The following is a 21,608-nucleotide window of genomic DNA, read 5'->3' as shown; positions in this document are numbered from 1 at the left end:
CGTGTGAGTGTGTGTGAATATACTTTCTAGATTTTCTGGATATCCATCTGTAAAAAAAAAAAAGATTTGATCTGGATTTTGAACCACCTACTGTGCAAATATGAATCATTCAGCAGTTTTACACTGAAAGATATTAAAAATTCTACATTTGAATAATAAACACTGATGATATTATATACTGACTATTTAAATCAGAAAAATAAATCTACTGCTTTAGAAACTGAACTAAATTAAACTTCAATAGTGACAGGCAGTATACACTAAACTGAACTGAGTCAGTTTCAATTCAACAAGAACAATTCCAGCATTCCTACCACTACTCTTCTGCCTGCATGATATGCTGAAATGTTCCATAATCTGAAATCTTGTTTTGACATTTTATTCTCTTTTCTCCATTTATGTTAAACTGCTTTGACCCAATCTACTTTTTAAAAGCACTCTAGATATAAAGATGTCACAAAAACTGCTTTCTTTCATCTGAGAAATATTGCTAAGTTACGAAGTATGCTATCCATCTCAGATGCAGAAGAGCTAGTCCATGCTTTTATGACTTCTAGGCTGGACTACTGTAATGCTCTGTTTGCTGGCTGTCCAGCATCCTCTATTAACAAACTTCAATTAGTACAAAATACAGCTGCCAGAGTTCTTAAAAGGTCTAGAAAATTTGATAACATCACCCCAATTTTATCCTCCTTACACTGGCTGCCTGTTAAGTTTCGTATTGAATTTAAAATATTGCTTCTTACATATAAAGCTTTAAATAATCTAGCTTTAAAGCTTTAAATTATCTAACCAATCTTCTGTCTTGCTACAATCCAAGTCGCTCTTATAGATTTTAAAACTCAGGGCTTCTGGTAGTACCTAGAATAGCAAAGTCGAGTAAAGGAGGTCGAGCCTTCTCATTTATAGCTACTAAACTCTGGAATAGCCTTCCTGATAACGTCCGAGGCTCAGACACACTCTCCCAATTCAAAACTAGATTAAAAACCTATCTGTTTAGTAAAGCATACACTCAGTGCACCACTTTGCGGGTTTCCACACAGGTTTCTGCATCTTGTTTATAGACACTATGAACAGCAGCTATGTTAATTATTCTCTTTATTCTCCATTTCCACCTGGGGATACTCTTCCCGAGGCCCTCAGACTATGCAGAGTCACTGATACGATCCAAGACCAACGACGAGAAGATCCCAAGGTTTCCATATCCTGGACTAGGCCGTATCCTGAGCAACTACTGTGGTGGTCATGGAGGAGTGGAGAACATGAGACTGATTCCTGTGATGCTCCGGGGACAGACGAGTCTTCGCTGAGGCCAGCTTCCAGCCTCCGCCGCTGAGACTGCAGCTCTGCACAAGACGTTTGGCCAGCGGAGAAATTAAAATGGTCGTGCCCAACTGAGTCTGGTTTCTCTCAAGGTTTTTTTTTTTTTCACTTTCGCCAATTAGTGAAGTTTTTTTTTTTCCCTCTCCGCAGTCGCCACTGGCTTGCATGGTTCGGGATCTGTAGAGCTGCGCATCGTTGGATTTGCTCTTCAGTGTTTGGACTCTCAGTAGTGATTTTTAAACCACACTGAACTGAGCTAAACTGAACTGAACTTAAACACTACAAACTGAACTACACTGTTCCTATTTACTGTGACCTTTTATGTGAAGCTGCTTTGACACAATCTACATTGTAAAAGCGCTATACAAATAAAGGTGAATTGATTTGAATTGAATTGAAAAAAAAGAAAACAAATAAATAAAGCCATCTTGTATTCATTAGAGACAAATATTCTGAGTTCTTATGAAAATGTAAACTGAAGAACAGCTTTCTAATTTCTGTAAAGCTAAGTAGTTAAACAATTAGTGAAACCATCTGACTCTGAAAACGGTGTTTAAACTCTGTCCTGGAGGTCAGGTGTCTGGCAAATTTTAGCTCCAACTTGCTTCAACACACCTGCAAGGATGTGTCTAGAAAGCCTAGTAAGAGCTTGATTAGCTAGCCTAGGTGTGTCTGATTGGGGTTGGAACTAAACTTTGCAGGACACCGGCCTTCCAGGACCGAGTTTGGAAAACCCTGCTCTAAAATGTCCACAACCAATATTAAATTGAATTGAATTGAATTGAATTGAATTGAATTGAATTGAATTGAATTGAATTTTCGATTTTGATTTGATTTGACAAGGACAATACACATGTAAAGAACTGCCCCAGAATTAGCTACATACTCAAATTTCATTCCCTCTTCATATATTAATAAAATAAAATACATCAAGATCTGTCTACCACCAATATTGCACATATTTAGTTCATCACGCAAGATCCACCTTCAAATGTGCTGCAAATCAGACTATTTAAAACTATCTAATACATTTTCTGCTGTCAAGATCAGATTTTTTTTCTGCCAGGCTGAAAAGAGCCTAAATTTTCAGTCCATTTAAATAGCCATTTAGGACTTATATTGTTAAAAATGTTATTACTTATGTTATATAATGCAATGGTGATTTGTCCTCTCAACAAAATGTACCTATAGCTCTCAGAATACACACAAAAAGTTCCAGTACTTACGTCATAGCCTGATAGATGAATTCTATTCCATAGCGCATGGCAAACTCATCCACAATGTCTTGATAAATCTCATCGAAATAGACTTTCCAGGCATCATCTCCACGTGCAGCGGGCAACTTCACCACACCCTGCCCTTCAATCTCCGTCACATAGTGAAAGAAATTCTACAAAAACAGAGCAGAAAGTGACACATAAGACAATCATTTCATGTTAGGCAATCGTGACATAAGAAAACAATATCTGTTGGTTTTCAGAAGATAGAACATTTTACATGTTGTACGCTGCCATTCAAAATGTGGAGATATTGAATAGAAAGTCTCTTATTCTCAGCCAGGCGATAATGTAAAAAGGTCATTACAGTTAGATTGTTTACCATTATTAAATTGTAAAATAGGTGATTCAATTTTAAAATGTAATTAAATTCTGCAAAGGCAAAGCAGAATTTTCAGTATCATAATCCTTCAGAAATTATTTAAATATGCTCATTTGGTGCAATAAATAATTCACTCTTTATTTCAAGATACAATTCACGCATTAACAAACAATTAACTTTGAATTTTGCCTCAATAAGCTTCTACTTTGCTGTTTATTAATAATTTTTAAAGTCATAATTGGGTTTAGGTATTGGGCAGGATTGCAAATGTAGAATATGCACTTTATAAGTACTAATTATAAACAGCCAATATCTTAATAACAGGCAGGTAATAAGCCTCTAGTTAAATGTTGATCCTAAACTAAAGTGTTACCAATATTTCTTATCATTATCATAAGCAGTTTAAATAAAATAAATTATCTTACAATAATTACAATGTAACAAAAATAATTTTTTTATTGGATACAATGACAAACCAGAAATTTCTTAATAATATTTATATTTTAATATACATGTTTTAAATAATCTAAAAATCTTTCATGTAACATTTGATCCATTTGGTGCACAATTAAAATAAAAATTTTAGTATTTGTCCATTAGAAAGAAACCCTTGTGTGTAGGGCTTACCTCGTGCAGACAGGTGTACTGAACGTGATAAGGGGCCACTTTCTCTTCCCCTTTAATTTCCACACTTATCTGCAGCCTGATGGCTCCCGAAACCGCTGACTTGTCAGTGCGTTTTTCTACAGAAGTCAGAGATAATACATGGCCATTACACATCCAATGTGAAAGACAGCTCTCCATTTACCAGCATCGTGCCGGATGTGAATCATTCCGCAGTTACATTCAATCAATTTTCATTTGAAGAGAAAACAAACAGCATTTTCACATTTAAAGATAGACTCCAGATTTGAACGATAAACACTCGTGATATTATATTCTAAATATATTTATCAGGGAAAAAATTCCATTTCTTTTTTTTTTTTAAAGCCATTTTCTACACATTACACACAAAAATGTCCGGAGCTCTTATGAAAATAAAATTGAAAAAGAGCATTCTAGTATTATTATTATGTCGGCGCCAATAGCAATGAGGTGCTCACGGCGACCCGAGTTCGATTCCCGGCTCGAGGTCCTTTGCCAATCCCTCCCCTATCTCTGCTTCACACACTTTCCGGTCTGTACAATCTCAACTGTCCTATCCCAATAAAGGTGAAACCCCCTAAAAATAATTTTTAAAAAAGTAGAATCAATGTTGCTGTAGACTAGTTAAAATTAGACTCTACAATCTTGGACACTTAATTCATCAAGCAAGTTTTCACAAACATCAAAAAGTAAAAGTGCGTGTATATAATTATCATAATATGTAGTATATTTCATTATATTTTCATGAAACATGTATGATTATTACTATATTATGTCATTTTTATTTGATCACGCTCATAATAACATTAAACATACAGTTCTTACTTTAGTCTTAAATCAGTTATGAACTGCACTGAAATCACATCTTTAAAAAGACATATGGTTTCATTTCTTGTTTGAGCTATTCAGTTAATAGTCCTAAACCCCTTAAGAAAATTAGCATTGTCTAGTAGGTTCTCTTGAGAATTTCAAATTGGTTTTTCGAATATCAGTTTTAGATTTATGAAAGAGAAAAAAGGTCTTAATTAGCCTTCATGGAGCAACTTGTTAGCAAATTACATTAGAGCTCACAAAAATGTCAAAAATCCTGTTGTTGTACATTTATGTTGTAGAACAAGACATCAGAGCCTTACCAGTAAACTAATTGATCAAACTAACAACATCAAAATATTTAATACCTCATGAGAAATTCAGAAGGGAACCCACAGCGTATTAAGACTTTCAGTTTGTCTACAAATCAACTATGCAACTATATAGCCCAAATGAGTGCATTCAGAGAATTATAAAAAGAGGATATGAACTTGCCGAGGTTGTACCAAACATCCATTTCTCCACTGAGAGTCCGGACCTCGATGATGCTCTGACCCAAAAAGTCATCAGATTCCCTCTTTAGACGCTGCTTCACCCGAGACTTTATATCATCATCTTCATCCCACACACGCAGTTTAATGCGGTCAGATGAATTATGGCACTCACTAAGGGAATAGTGGGTAAATATGTGAGCAAACCACTTCACTTTAGAAAGGAAATAATATTAGTTCCAAAATATGACTGGATGAGACTCATTTACAAATCACACAAGTTGCTGTAGTTGTTGACCGTAGAGTAAATACTCTACAGTTAAATATCTCAACTGTATTACAATGGATTTAATAAAGAATACATCCGTTTTATTTGCTAAACTAAGCTGTTTTTAGACAACATGTTCTCTGTACAGTTTTTTTACTTAGAGAACTTCTTGCACAATGTGTGATAGTCTTTACATATTTCAATAAAAAAATAAAAAAAGTTTGAATTGACTTTTAATTACTTGCCAGCGGGACAGAAATCTCCAAATGAGATCTCCTTAAAATCATATATCAATAACCCATTTAATTATTTCTACCAGAGTGTAATGAGATAACATGGTGAGCAAATAGAGACTAAATCTTCATTAATTTTCCATCTCCAGTGGAGTTTCAAGTGAGAGCTCAAACATCTAACAAACTCAATTTTGACAAGATACCAAAGTCTCTAATCGTCAGATATCACAGTATCCACCAAATTTTCCGAACTATATCATCTCCATTTACTTAGCTCTATACTATTTTATTGCTAATAACTGTTACATTTTTAAAAAAAATCACATTTCTAGTTTAATTATCAGAGAATAAAGGTTTAAGAGAAATGGAATGACATATACAAAGTAAGAGAATAACCCGTTATTGCATTCTCCATTTGAAAAACAATTTGTATTTTATTAGCAGTTTCTTATTGAGGAAAGGCAGGAAGGAAGGAAGGAAGGAAGGAAGGAAGGAAGGAAGGAAGGAAGGAAAAAGAGGAAGGAAGGACAGAGAGAGGAAGGAAGGAATGAAGGAAAGAGAGAGGAAGGAAGAGAGGGGAAGGAAATAGAGAGGAAGGAAGGAAGGAAGGAAGGAAGGAAGGAAGGAAGGAAGCAAAGAGGAAGGAAGGAAGGAAGGAAGGAAGGAGAGAGGAAGGAAGGAAGTAGAGAGGAAGGAAGGAAAGATAGAAGAAGGAAGTAAGGAAGGAAGAAAAGAGAGAGAGGAAGGAAGGAAAGAGAGGGGGAGGAAATAAAGAGGAAGGAAGGAAGGAAGGAAGAAAGGAAAAAAGGAAAGTGAGAGGAAGGAAGGAAGGAAGGAAGGAAGGAAGGAAGGAAGGAAGGAAGGAAGGAAGGAAGGAAGAAGGAAGGAAAAAAGAGAGGAAGCAAGGAAGGAAGGAAGCATGGATGGATGGATGGATGGATGGATGGATGGATGGATGGATGGATGGATGGATGGATGGATGGATGAAAAATGTCGGATGGATGGATGGAATGACGGATAGAACAAAGGATATGGATGGATGGATGGATGGATAGATGGATGGATGGATGGATGGATGAAAAATGTTGGATGTATGGATGGATGGAATGACTTATAGAAGAAAGGATGGATGGAATGACAGATAAAACAAATGTTGGACAGATGGATGTATGGATGGATGGATGGAATGACAGACAGAACAAAAGTTGGATTCATGGATGGATGGATGGAATGACAGATAGAATAAAAGATTGGTGGATGGATGGATGGATGGATGGATGGATGGAATGACAAACAGAACAAAGGATGGATGGATGGATGGAATGACAGACAGAAACAAAGTTGGATGGATGGATGGATAGATGGAATGACAGATAGAACAAAGATGGATGGATGGATGGAATGACAAACAGAACAAAGGATGGATGGATGGATGGATGGATGGATGGATGGATGGATGGATGGATGGATGGATGGATGGAATGACAGAGAGAACAAAAGTTGGATGGATGGATGGATGGATAGATGGAATGACAGATAGAACAAAGATGGATGGATGGATGAAATGACAAACAGAACAAAGGATGGATGGATGGATGGATGGATGGATGGATGGATGGATAGATGGAATGACAGATAGAACAAAGATGGATGGATGGATGAAATGACAAACAGAACAAAGGATGGATGGATGGATGGATGCATGGATGGATGGATGGAATGACAGAGAGAACAAAAGTTGGATAGATGGTAAATCTTTTTTTTCATTTCACATTAACTACCCAAAACAATGGACAGAAAGCTAAAGAAAGCGATTGATGGATAGATGGATGGATGGATTAATTAGACAGATTAATTATTAAGATAGATAATTGTTTATATTATGAGGGTCAAAACTAGACTACATTTGCTTGATTATCATAAGAAAATCAGGATTTCAAAAGAACAAAGAGAACAGAAAAAAATCTCTTAGACTTACAAGTTGAACGTCTCCTCCCACACAGGGTTAAGGTTACCATAGATAGTTTTGGTTCTCTTCTTAGTCTTGCCAACCTGAACCGTCACATACGGATCACTGGAACCAGTTCTGTCTTTAGCCTGCAGGCCCTGAGCGCTCACCACTGGAAAACACATATGAACTCAAACAATCTGAACAATCTTCCAGTCAGGGTACAGAAAAGTACAGCTAGCTCTGCTTCTGTACCTGTGATGGAGATTTTGGCAGACCACTTTGATGTTCCGTCAAGCACAGTCTGTTTGATGGCCTTCATCTGCTGAGCGTGGTTCAGTTTAGTCACATTGAACACAAGTCTTATGACCTCAAAGATTTCAGGCCTGTTCCTCTCTCGGATCTTCATGCGTTCCTTCATGGCTGATATGATATGCAGGGTTCTGTCCTCTGCTCCCGTTTTGGAGCTTTTCTCTGCAGCTCCTGGCAATCAGAGAAATGTGTTTGTTAATGATATTAATTAGGGATGCTCCGATCGATCAGCCAGAGATCGATTTCAGCCGATAATAACATTTAATGACTCGATCGGTACTCGCTGATATGGCCGATCACAAGTGTTAGTTGGAGATGAGCAAAATATTTAAATGACCTTGCATGTTTTAGGCCTTTTTACATATAATAACCGAAAGTTCACTTTACTTAATGCAAAAAACAGTAGTTTATAGACCTATTTCCTTTTAGTCAAGAAGTAATAGATTTATAGGTTTACGTTTTAACTTCTTATGCATCAAATATGCACTCCAAACTTTTTCTAGATTGAGTCATGTTGAATTCCGCATCATTTGCAATGTTTCCAAATTGCATTGTTAGTCATTTTTCTTCCCAATTTTTTCCATCTGTGCTGTCTATTATTTTCTTTAAAGCTACTTCCAACCATGACATGTTCACACCTCAATGGTTATGAGACGTGGTTAAGGGGTTATATACAGCATCCTTCATTTATTCTCTTTAAGACAATGTATTAGCCGATCACATTGACAAGGAATCGGTACTTGTTATCGGCTGCAAAAATCCTGATCAGATAATCCCTAATAATAATAATAATAATAATAATAATAATAATAATAATAATAATAATAATAATGAAAAATATGGTCACCCTTTACTCTTTATTATAATTTACCATTGCTACAGAATAATTTTACTAAAATAATATTTATTTATTCATATTTAGTGATACGTAAACTGAAAACATGTATTTGTTAATATTACATGATTTGACAAAGCAACCATAGTTTAAATATTAAATTCTCCAAGAACTGCATTGCTCATTGTTAATTATTGTTATTGTAGTGACATCATCATTTTTGAGAGGACACTACATACTGAATAACTGCAGGTTAGCTATGCTTATATACTGTCCAACCTAAACACAACTCCTTACCTTTCTAATTTTGTCTGTAATGTAGTAATATTGTTCATATTTTTGTAAAGCTGCTTTAGAATGATAATCTATTGCAGGGGTCAGGAACAAATTTGACAAATGTATTTTTTTAAAGAGCCATTAGGTGTATATATGTAGCATCACATGTTAAGCAAGTCCATGTATTAATAAAAGACAATTTATAGAATTTCTTTCTTTTCACCACTCATGAACATTGTTTGAATTTTAGGGCGCAAGGTTACCATCGCAATGTAAATGGCATGCCCTTTATTGGTGTCGCGATTCAAGTTAGTCCACAGCGCCACACACGCGCATTGGTTGAAACGTCCTTTAATTCTTATTCATTTTGGTGTAAAAATATACAATAAAAAGGTCATTTTAATTTTATTTTCAACAGGAAACTGATTTTTAGTGACAGTTTTTTTTATTGAAGGGAGACAGCTGGAGAGCCACATATTTTTGATCAAAGAGCCACATTTGGCTTCCGAGCCATAGGTTTTCTACCTCTGATCTATTGTGTAATTGAATATTTCAAGGGCCTATATGTAAGAATTTCTATGAATTTCTCTCTTTTTATTGTCATTTTGTGTACAGTATCTAATGAATACCTTGTTGTCTATAAAACACATACTGTTGATTACCTGTTGGCTGATTTTATGTAAAGAACATTTTAGTAAAAAAAGATGGATGTTACTCTACATTTACCCACAATACTTGCACCTCTCCTTCCATTCTAACACATGAAATATAGGCCCATAGTCAGCCGATTTAAAGGGGTGATTCTTTACTCTCAAAAAGTGGACATTTTTTCCAGTCATTCGCCTCATTTTCTATTCAATTATGAGGTTAAAATACTGCATATTACTGATGTTTTAAGCACTAAGCATTGCTGGATTAGCTTGTCAGATGGTAACCACACTTTTTGATGTACCAAAAATATTTCCTACAATTTGGTCGAAGTGCTTACAATACTATTTGACTACGAAGTGTATATTCACAAATGTCCATTTAAACTGTAAGTTATTACAGATTAATAAAAATATAAATAGTTTTTACAAATAAATATGAAAAAAGGGCTTTTTTTAAAAATACAAATGTATTATCATCGATTATTTAAATAAAACAAACAAACAAAAACAATTAGGAATCTGTTAAAACTTGTTTTAAATTAAAAACTGCAGCCTATAGGCAAATAACCAACTGGCCAACTCATTCAACTTTCCTCAGTCAGAATTTGGCCATTTGAATAATTAAAAAATAAATTTGTCTTAAAGCCTTCTTTTATCCGTTATTGTTACAATTTATTAGAGCATAGTAGTGAAAATAGGACAATTGAGCTTATGTAGGGGCCAAATTCTGGACTTTGTCAGTGGGGGGTGTGGGTTTTTCAAACCATCCGAACCCCCTCTGGTTACAGGCCTGTATAATGTGTAGAAAAAGCTATTCTGTAGTTAAATATCAATGTGTGTCAATAAGAAATTAATTGTAAAGATATTTCTAAATAAATGTTTATACCGTATGTAATTAAAGAACAAAAAAGTGCATAACTTTTGTTATGAGTGTATTAATGTTAGCTGCTGTCCATTTATAGGTCACCAGTGTCACTAATACAAAGATTTTCTGAATTCTATGTCACCTCTTTGCATTAACTAACATGAACTAATGGGACCATATTGTAAAATGTTACCCTTTTCATTGCGAAGCATCCATTAATGGCAGAGAAGTAACACTTAAAAATGATGACACAAATATGTACTACTGTCAGTCATGCAACTATTATAGTAACTATGCAAAGATTTGTTTATTCTTCTTGCTAATTTTTTCAGTATTTAATAAGTGACTCACTCTGCAAACAGTCTGCGTTGAGAAGCTCTTGGCATTTTTCGTGGCATTTGACTCCACATTCTGAGCAGCGCATGCCCTGCCTCGCAATACCCCACAACAGACCCTCACACTCATAGCAGTAGGTGGGTGTCGTGGCCGTCCACACTTCAAAGTTATGGGGCGTCGTGCAAGAAATAGGGTAAACGAGTGCCTGGAGGGTCTTCTTGTACACATGATTTTTCTACAGAAAGAGAATAAACAGACATTAATTTCTGCCAGAAATGTGCCCTATAGACGTAACACTGGTATTAAAAAAACTCAGATTACATGTAGAATGCATTGGAATAAAAAAAAAAACAGGCCGTTATTAAGAATAGTTTAAACTGAAAAAGCTGATCAAACAAGTGTAAAAGATATGCTTTATAAATCCTGGCCCATGGTTCGGAATGTACTGTAGGTGTAGTACTGGGAGTGGGCAGACAGGTGTCAAAGTGATGAACAAATGAGGGCCCCATCTCGTATCTTTATCTACACAAGGTGTAGGTGGCCCACACCCACACAAACATTCAGCAATTCAGAGCATATGAACAGAACTGAATATTGATAAGTCTTCTGGTCACGCTTCAGATTAGCTGCCTTAACTATAATACATTGACATGAGAAACATTAATTGTAAGGTACACTGTACTTCTGTTCATGTATTGCAAAACATATTTGCTGCAGTACAACATGAACTAATTAAGATATAATCGCATGATCTAATAGTTTAATTAAAGATACATTTACAGAAATTAATAATGTGCACATTTAGAAAATATAAAGTAAAATATAGTAAGTATAAGGTATATATATATATATATATATATATATATATATATATATATATATATATATATTCCCTTTTAAGCTATATATTTTTAAGCTATATATAATCTACAGAACAAACCATCGTTATACAATAATTTGCATAATTACCCTAACCTGCCTATTTAATCTAATTAACCTAGTTAAGGCTTTCCCTTGAAGCTGTATAGAAGTGTCTTGAAAAATATATAGCAAAAAAATTATTTACTGTCATCAGGGCAAAGATAAAATAAATCTGTTCATAGAAATGAGTTATTAAAACTATTATGTTTAGAAAGGAGTTTAAAAAAAATTCTTAAACAGAAATTGGGGAAAACATAAACAGGGGGGCTAATAATTCTGACTTCAACTGTATATACACACACAAACATTTATGTATATATATACATTTATGTATATATAGAGACCTCAAAACTCAAATTTCTTACTACTTTACTCAACCTCAGACTATTCAAGATGTATAGTACAGGGGGGTGAACACAAAAGTCAAGACAAAAGTCACCCTATATTCTGTATAGCCTGAGGTTCAGTAAATGAACAGTAATTTAAATTAATAATAACTAGAAATTTTCACTCCTTCATTCCATTCCTTTAATTTGATCATGAAATGAAAAACAATATACTTCAAAAAGGACTATTGATCTTATTGCAAATGATTCATCCATCTATAATACTTTTGATGACCCATTAGACATTTTCAATTATTTAGTCTGCTTAAACTCCACAACTTTTTCACAATTTACGTTAAAGGGATATTTCACCCAGAAATAAAAATTTGCTCACTATTTACTTGCTCTCAACTGGTTCCAAACAAGTTTCTTTTTTCTGCTTAACATAAAAGGAAGATATTTTGAACCAGTAATTGTTTACACCTTTAGTAGGAAATATAAAACAAATATTATAGAAGTCAAGTTTTCCAGCTTTTTTTAGTATAACTTCGTTTGTGTTAAACAGAATTAATAAACTCAAATAGGTTTGTGATAAGTGAAGGGTAAATAAATGAGGACAGATTTTTCAGTTCTGGGTAAACTACTGTATCTCTTTAACAATGCATTTATTTCTCTACCCAATCAGTTATCAAGTGGGCAGAACCAATCCCAGTCCTACAATTTCTTTTCTATTTCGGTAATGCTTTTCTCTCATATGCATCTCTCAAAATGGAAAAAAAGTCTCTGTATGTGACAAATCTGTTACTACTTTTATTATATTAAACAGATGGCATATGCTTTACCAGTTCTTCATCCTTTAGTGAAGAGCGTGCAGCTAATGCATGTGAGATCCCAGCTTTCCTGGACTGCACCAGAGACTGAGAGAGAAGAACAATGGGTCAATATAAACATATGCTTAATTATACATCTAGCAATAGTTGTACTCATTATACCATAATGGGTCTGTAACTTGTGATCGCCCAGAGAGTTTAGCAAAATTGTCTGTAATGTTTCCTCAAATGTTAGTCCATGTCTGTGTCAACAACATTACCATTATTATGCTAAACTCTATTCCCCATTAGGGGAACCATGTCTACTTAAAAACCTTTTAGCATTTCATGGCAACATCTTCAATGACTAAATTCTATGATGAAGAATAGTACCTACAATGAACACAAAAGACAGTCGATGTGAGATGCTGAAAAGCTCTCGATGACTGTTTTATAGTTAAAGGCAGAACAAAAAATCTGCAGATTGATTTTTTTTATGAAAACAGAGATAAGAGCACAATTTAGCCTCTCGTAGCTAATGACAGTGATTCAAAACACGCAAAAGGCAGGCTTTATCTTCTCTCTGGCTGTCATTTGCTTGGCAAGTCAATCATGAGTGGTTGAGAGTGAATGAGGGGGCTGGCAGGTCTTGGTTAATGTTCAGTCAATGAAAGAGCCAAATACAAAGATCAATTCTGCATAGGAGAAAATTGGATTTCTAAGAACCAACTGAAAAACTAAATCAAGTTTAAGCATATTGAAAAATCAGATTTTTAAAAACCTTTTAACTTATTATTAATGTATTTACTGGAAGATACATGAAAATTAGTATAAAAAGTATTCCACTTTAGAAATGAAATCACAATTAATAAAACAGATATGTTAATATTTGTAAATTATACTTGCACTTTTTAAAACTCTAATTACAGGTAATCCTTTACAAAAATATTAAAAATGCTCAAACAGTTTCTACAGAACCTATTAATAATACATATCAAACTACTGAATAATAGCCATCTACAATAGGTTTACTTACATTTTTCATTTAATATGCATTTCACATCAAGTTATTCAGAGAATTTTGGTAGTTCAGAATTATGTACTATTAAATTGATTGTTAGCCCAACCATTTAATCAATCAATTAATAAAGGGACAACGAATTAAGAAAAAAAGAGAGAACAGAAAGTGTAAGTGATATGCAAAATTTGAATTTGAACCAATAGTAGGATATAATTTAAGTCAACATTCAATTATAGCTTCCAGGATTCATCACATAAGCTATTTGACCACTGAAATCAGCGACTGCCAGTTCAGACTCAACTTCATCAGAGTAGTGCAGTAATCTTTGTTTATATTCATCCCATGGCACCACACTTTAAAAACAACTTTCACAAAAAAAAGCAGCCTTCGTTGCCATGAAAACTGTTGTGCACGTAAAAAGCTTCAGATCAAGCTTGTTTTTATTTTGCATTTATTCCTTTTTTTGTCCCCTCCACAGAATGTCAAACACATCTGTGTGGGTTTCAGTTTTATTGTGTTGCAACAAAGACTGATTGATGAAAGTTCCCTATTTCTGACTCATGAGCATGTCAGTGAAACAGAGGAGAAGACAAACACTTCAAATAGAGCTTCGTTTCTCTGGCATAAGCACATTCGTCTGGTTTTTGGAGAGCCAATCACATAAGATGTCTCTCTTTAAGGATGAAGAGAAGACATTCGATTACAAAATTGCTGGGAAATTACAATGACACATTCGCATGTATGCTGAAATTCATTATATAAAAACCCCCCAGATCACTTGTAATATTATACCCTTCAGAGAAAGGATGTCATGCGGTCATTCATTTGTGATATATTATTACTGCTTATTTCAGTCACACCAGCTGACCAAAGGTGATAGCATTACACACTGGGAACAAATTTGAGCACTAAACAACATTTCTGACAAATAATATTTAGTATAAAACTGTATATCTGTGAAATTGATAGCACTTTCGGTGTGAGAGTAGACAGAAAAATTGCTCGTCACTGGAATCTCACCATCATCATCAGGTCTGATAAAGAATTCTGTAGCTAAAATAATGAAAACACTAATATTTTCCTCAAAGCCTGTTCAGATAGAAATTAAATAGTACATTGTGAAGCATTCAAAGGTTTACTTACCATGGCCTAGTAATGCAGGAAAGCATTAGGGAAAAAATCAGATCAGATTTCATTAGGATTTTTGCACTTTGGTTAGATAAGATTCAGGCTGTAATTGAAGATTACTCACATTTGGATATAATCAGCAGAGAAAGAAATATGATAGGTTCTGGTTAAATATGAATAAGTGTGAATTCACTCACCACTTCGCTAACCAAGGGGATAGGCTTCTTCTTCCTAAGGTCAGGCATGCTATCAATGCCAAATATTCCAGTGCCCCTAAAGATGTAATATGGATGTTCCAGTTACAATGAATAAATGTCGAGATAAACAAAAACATTATTCGAACAGTGAAAAACAATAAGCTAAAGATCATACCCAGATTTGGCCCATGTATGCTTGTTATGGTCTCCATTGTTATTCTGTAGAGAGGTTGATCATATTGTCATGGATTAAAATAAATATAACATGATAGTATAGCTTATTTACACAACAAATCAGAACATGGCGAGTAAAAGAGGAATAGGGAATGCCCTGCTGTTTGGTTGACTGAATTTCACCACTAGATTCATCACTATGAGCAGAATTTTCCATTCACGAGAACAAACAGACAGGATTAGACATGAAAGGGCTCAGAAACCAAGGACTCAAAACTTTCGAATGTACACTTCTTTTCAGAAAAGCATGAATTAATTTGCTTTCAAGATGCATGATAGTATCCTACAGTGAATCTGGTACAGAGCATTTTAAATGAGTTTGCTTTTGATACAAAAGAGCCTATAGAAAGAAAGACGCATTCTCTTTTAAAGAACAAAAAGGCAATTACAGCTAAATTTGTAAATTGATGAAATTAATATCATCAAACAATCATAATTAACTTTTTTATAATTAATAAATACCAAAACATGTTTATTTAATATGTAACTAGAACAAATTATCAAACAGATTTATTCTGATTGAATGCTGTCTTTAAAAGGATATGTAAATGCATCAATTTATCTTTTAAAGGGGTGGTCCACTACGACATCATATTTTAAACTTTAGTTGATGTGTAATATAGCTGTGTGAGCATAAACAACATTTCTGAATGTAATACACTTAAAGTTCAATGCAAAGGGAGACGTTGGCTTTTACAGAGTTAGCTTAGCAAAGGCTACAGTAACAAAGTTTGGGGACTACAAAAAAATACATCCAGGTTAGTGAGATCACAAATGCTTCAGGTTGCGTGCATACACAACATGAAGGGGTGTGGCCAGAGGCGCAAGCTTAAATGCCATCTGAACGCTGCTATTTCCACAGAGCTTGCTCTGTTTCTATATTTGGGATTTCAAAGGACATGACACAAAGAGAGAAGTGATTACAGTTTAATTCTAATTATGTTAAAGAGAATTATAAAAAATATATAGCTCTAGCATTTGACAAAGAACAACTTCCAGAATCTCTCTCAGTTAAGTTCGGCTATAAGACTCCACAAAGAAGGAGCAGCTGCAACCATAATAGACGATGCTGTTGATTGTGAGCCACAACCTGTAAATATTTTTATTTGTTAAAATTTATCTATTACATGCACAGTTACTAGCGTTATTGATATGTTGTTACAAGGACGTAAAAAAGGATGAAAACAACGGGAAATGCTGTTTGGCACCATTAACAATTTAGCTACACATTCATATTATTCATCAAACCCCTGTAAACACCCACGATCTTCAGCAGCATTGCAGTGTCTCTCTATGTGGCTGCTGTCCATGCGTTTAACATCTCAAATAACAAACTCACAAAAGATATGTTAACGTTTTATATTACTTACACATGCTTAATCCAAATATATATATGAAAGACACTTTTCAGATTTTATTTTAGAGAGCAGGCATGGGGTTCAGCTGTGTACTCCATATTTATGTCTAATTCAGGCTCACACTGACACAGCTAACAATTACACTGACTGACAGTATTTACACAGCAGAGGCACAACGTGTGCTAGAAGAGGCGTGAATGGACTTGATGATTCCTGGTGACATGGAGCACAGCACATTATGTTAGTTGACCAATCAGAGCCTCTTAAGGGTGGGACTTTTGGAGGAACTAGGAAATGTGACAGTCATTTTCATGTTAGCTGAGTAGCTGTCCATAATCAAAGTAAGATATCTGAAAAAAGGAAGCATGAGCACACATTGCTTTGCATCTTATAAGCAAAACCAAGACTTAAAACACACTGTGGACCACCCCTTTAACAAGCAACAACAAGGATGCAAATATAACAAATAAATTGTATTCCATATTTCAAAAAAAGTTCTTCCTCAAAAATTTGGGATTTGTTAAAATAACTAAAATAATTAATTACAGATTTTTTTACGCAAATCTATCCCTAATGCTCATCATCAAAACAGAAGTAGAAAACAGTAATAATAAACTTCAGCAACTTGGTGTCCACCATCACAGTTCTACTTTCTGGTAAAACAAGGATATTTTAATGAGCTACAGTCAATAACACAGCCTGAAAATGTGTCTAATATTTACAACGCAGCATAGCCTACAAGCCACGAGAACAAGGCATCATTAAAAAAAAAAAAAGTAATTCAACACAATGCAGTAAACCCACATCAAAGGAGCCTTTTAGCACCATGCCATTAAATATCTTTAAACAGCATTATTTATCTTGAACTTTGCAAACAGAAAACATCAAGGTACTTCTGAACAATGTGATAAAAGATAACCTGGTCTTCATCTTGGCTTCCATCTGAAAATAACAACAAAGAGCACATTTATTTTCATGTCATTTTAACCATAAACACGCTTTAACTAGACATAACAATACAGTAATTAAAGTCTCATCCAAAAAGACATTTGCATCAGGGAGTTTAATAACCTTGTTTAGGGACCAGCAATATGAACTGCTTAACTGTTGGGGGTTTGCAATTGATCTAGACAGTTCATAAAAGTTTCATTGAGATCTATTATTCATTTATAATGGTTCCTAAATTTTCTTCCCACTCTTTCATGTCAGATTTGTTTTCATTTCAATTCAATGGGTGTAATTAGTTTGTTTGAGCCTGGGGAACAAGACTAGTTTAACACCCAGCAGGGCGCTTGCATATATATCTGCAGAAAGGACTAAACACCCACTGGCTATAAGAGTCAGCAGTTTCTGATGGCATCTGATACTTTACAGAAAAAAAATAGAACAACATTTTGGGGTTTTATTTTTCATTTAAAACATTTTTATTTGTGGGACACATTTGATGTGCATATGGAAAAAGTAATCAGAATTATTGACTGACTTAAAATTATTGACTTTTTAAATTACTGAGTTCAGAGAAACCACTAATCCTGCAATTTTGAAACTTTAGCCAAGACCATCTAACACATAACAGCAAAGCAGAACAGTGACTCTAAAGTTGACACTGAAAACTCAGTGTACCTGGGTTTAAATCATCTTCAGAAAATGTTGACATGGACACTAGGCTGAGTTGTTTTCTGGATTCTCTCTTCTCCCTCAGAATCTGCTGGAAACTCCTGAGGCACTTCAGACGACATGCATCCCGCTGACTAAGCTCTGCCTCACTACCTCCTTCTGTGGAGGACTCAGTGGGAGGCTGCGTTTCCCCCAATAGTGTTCTCTGCTCCTCTTCACCCGCTAGTTCCTCAGGGGAAAAAGAGTCTGACAAAATGTCTGTAGAGAGGCACTGTGTTAAAGGAGCATTGGTTTGATGTCCAGATGTAACATCTGATGAATTACTAGTGGACGAGTCAAAGCCTGGAGATTTTGGATGTTCTGAATCTTCAATGTTATGCTGGTATGGAGGTGATTCAGGTTTTGCTTTGGTAGAAATGCATTGAAGAATCTCTACAAAGTCCTTCTCGGCACTGAGGCCTTGAGGCCATGTGGAATTAGTTGTTTCAGTTTGTGGGGTCTCCATCCTAATCTGAGGCGTTACTAAATTTGGTGTACTAGTATTTAAGACATTGACATTTCCTTGTTCTTCCCCACATGGGGAGACTGCTGTATGGACTTCGATCTTTTCACAAGGCAAAGTAGAATAACTTCCATCCTTCTTCTTTAGAGCTCCACGCAAAGTGGTTTTAAAGTCAAGAACTGCTCTGCCAAACTTTTTTACATTGAGCGCAACATTACAGTCATCAGCATCAGCATTACAGTCAGGTTTCCAATCAGGGACATTTTGATTACAGAATGTACCTTCATTTAAATGATTCTTGGATGGCTCACTGATAAATAGCAAGCCATTTTCATAAGATGACACATGATAAATGCCATTCTGAGAACTTTGAGGACATTCACCTTCGCAATTATGATAGCTTGGGCCATGTTCTTCAGGGAATACTTCTGCACCAAACTGTTTCCAATTTAGCATACTGCATATACTCACATCAGAGTTGTAGTGTTTACGAGAAACTTGTAATATTTTATCTGAGGCACCCACTAAACAAGCATTTACAACTGTTGATGGGTCTTCACCTGCATCTTCAAAACTGCCTTGCCTGGAGCAAGAATCATCTTCGCTCCATGCAATCTCTCCACTCCCATTGCATTTTAAAGCCACTGGGTCGCAAGGACGAATGTCACCCCCTATTTTACACTGCCCAGAATTATTTTTTTCTGGATCAGACTCAGACTTGGAACTATGACCAGAAGATAGAGAGCTGTTGCTCGGACAATCCTGCCCATCCTGACGCTCAAGGTAACCAAAGCTGACCTTCCTTCTTGTGGACTGCTTTGACACCTCTTTGGGTTTCCTATCAAGGACTTCAAAATCTGAGAGTATATCACCACAGCTGTTTGAGGATTCAACAGTGTAAGGCTTGTAACAGCTTATGCTAACAGTGTTTTTTGATATGTGAGTGTGGGAGAGTCCTTCAGTGCCACCCATTGCTCCAGGCCAAGTCTCCACACCAGATTTGTTTCCAGACCGCATGCATTCAATCTCCATTAGAACAGCATCTACACAGCTTGAAACCTCCTCAACAGAACCACGAACAGATGACAAGTACTCCCTCAAGTCTGAAATCTCCTCTTGAATTTTGTTGATCCCTCGCAATTCTTTCAGTATGTGCTCAACGATATCACTTGATTCTTCCTCTTGATAGACCTCATTATTCCCCTCCACAACCTCATCCTGCATCGTCACATTAACTCTGTCTGTCTGTCTTTTCGGCTCACCATCAAGTCCACTTCCAGACGAGAAGTCTGTCCCATTTAGATCTTGGGTCATTTGGTTTTGAACCTCTGTTAAATTACTGTTGTGCTGCAAAGTGCAAGGAATCCTGATGCCTCCTTCTCGATTTAGTTCCACCTCCCCAACGCAAGGTGCCCCAGATACTGCTCCCAAACCATGGCCATTTGGCACCTGAGGTGAACAGCAGACCTCTGCTGAAACTAATCCTCTCCTGCAATTCTGTAACTTTTCAACATCCTCTTCCCCCTCTTCATCTTCTTCTTCAATTCCAGCATAGTAAAGTCCAGGAGGCTGAACTGTATGATCGGCAGATCCCTGCAAGAGACGATGAATTTTCCCACGCAACACCAGAGCAACTTTGGGATTAGGCTGCCTTTTTTTTGGTACTGCACTCTTCTTCTTGGGTCGGGGATACTGAGGAACACCTGTGCCATCCTGTCCATTGCAGCGGTTGCGGGAGAACATTACTTCCCCTCACTTCTTCTGTGCTGTGGAGCTGAATTACATTACTGAGGACTGAAATACAGCATCTGATGACACAAATAACAGATTGTCAGTATAGACTCAATTCATGAGTAAGGGGGAAAGACATTTTTAAAAAATACCAATCCAAACTGACAAATGCTGTAAATAACAGAAAATGGTTTATAATACAACCAATATGGCTTAAATTTAATTTACAGTTAATTTCCTCTCTTATCAAAGTTTTGTCACTGATTTGCAACACCACAAAGCAATCAGAGAATTCATCAGTATAGCAAATGTATGATGTGCATATCCATAGACTCAACCAAAGCAGTCTTTGAGCACAGTTTGATCACAGCACACCGAACACACAGTGAAGTTGTCAGATTGGTCAGACTTCATGTGCAAAATACCACAACCAATAATACGTAAATTATGCAGATATTCTGAATGTTTACAGCAATGATGATTATGCCAAAGTGAATATACAGTACCTCACACCTTTTAAAGTTTAGACAGACAGAAAATAGATAGATATATAAACAGACAGACAGATAGACAGCAATTAGATACAAGACTAAAAGTGCAATACAACATTTCCTCTATTTATCTGCCAGATAGAAAATGTGAAACAGATAAGAGGCTCAAAAGATAAACAGTTAAACACCTCTGAAAAAAAATCTACAAAAATGCTCATTTAAAATCAATGACAGCACAATGAGAAAACAAAACATGTTGACAATATACACCATGTTTAGTCTATTTGAAATAAATAAATCAATTTTAAAAAGTGTCTCTACAACAGGGTTGCGTTCAAACCCCAAACTACTATTCAATTTAAAACATATATTGTCTTATAGCTCTTGCCTTGTGTTACGATTCTGTTAAGTTGTCCTCATGTTATTTTCAAAATATTTTTTAGATGTATTTTTACCGGGCGACATGGTGGCTCAGTGGTTAGCAGATTTTACCCTGTGCCCCTTAGTTTTTTACAAGCCAGTCTGAAGCGCGAGCGGTTTCGCTTTCTTGCTTGCGCTCGCTGCGCGTCTATATTGGAAATAACAAACTTCTTGAGCTCATGATAATAACATGAGGTTAATTATCGACATGGTTTTGAAACCCGATCCTGTCAGATACTGACAAACGCGAGAGTGAAGCGTG

At 35.6% G+C, this 21,608-nt stretch overlaps 2 protein-coding genes across 2 annotated transcripts in view; both read right to left on the bottom strand.

The window, feature by feature from the left end:
- The window catches only part of LOC130228970 (protein unc-13 homolog B-like), a 69,234-nt gene extending 50,581 nt beyond the window's left edge, over nucleotides 1-18,653 (bottom strand). The window contains exons 1-11 of the mRNA XM_056457496.1: nucleotides 18,209-18,653; nucleotides 17,505-17,527; nucleotides 15,169-15,212; nucleotides 14,994-15,069; nucleotides 12,681-12,755; nucleotides 10,607-10,826; nucleotides 7,573-7,800; nucleotides 7,348-7,489; nucleotides 4,873-5,042; nucleotides 3,550-3,665; nucleotides 2,550-2,713 (exon numbers count right to left, since the gene is read on the bottom strand). Of these exons, the coding sequence (XP_056313471.1) occupies nucleotides 2,550-2,713; nucleotides 3,550-3,665; nucleotides 4,873-5,042; nucleotides 7,348-7,489; nucleotides 7,573-7,800; nucleotides 10,607-10,826; nucleotides 12,681-12,755; nucleotides 14,994-15,069; nucleotides 15,169-15,212; nucleotides 17,505-17,527; nucleotides 18,209-18,242 (1,292 nt within the window). The 5' untranslated portion in view covers nucleotides 18,243-18,653. The remainder of the gene's footprint in view (nucleotides 1-2,549; nucleotides 2,714-3,549; nucleotides 3,666-4,872; nucleotides 5,043-7,347; nucleotides 7,490-7,572; nucleotides 7,801-10,606; nucleotides 10,827-12,680; nucleotides 12,756-14,993; nucleotides 15,070-15,168; nucleotides 15,213-17,504; nucleotides 17,528-18,208) is intronic.
- LOC130229919 (uncharacterized) lies at nucleotides 18,418-20,447 on the bottom strand. Its single transcript, XM_056458939.1, has 2 exons — nucleotides 18,527-20,447; nucleotides 18,418-18,431 (listed from the first exon to the last, which is right to left on the bottom strand). The coding sequence occupies exons 1-2, from the start codon at nucleotides 20,445-20,447 to the stop codon at nucleotides 18,418-18,420; spliced, it is 1,935 nt and encodes a 644-aa protein (XP_056314914.1).
- Nucleotides 20,448-21,608: the final 1,161 nt, after the last annotated feature.

Source organism: Danio aesculapii, chromosome 5 (genome assembly GCF_903798145.1).
Source record: "Danio aesculapii chromosome 5, fDanAes4.1, whole genome shotgun sequence".
Taxonomy (NCBI): domain Eukaryota; kingdom Metazoa; phylum Chordata; class Actinopteri; order Cypriniformes; family Danionidae; genus Danio; species Danio aesculapii.
The sequence above is the reverse complement of the archived record's forward strand: the minus strand, read 5'-3'. Positions and strand labels throughout refer to the sequence as shown.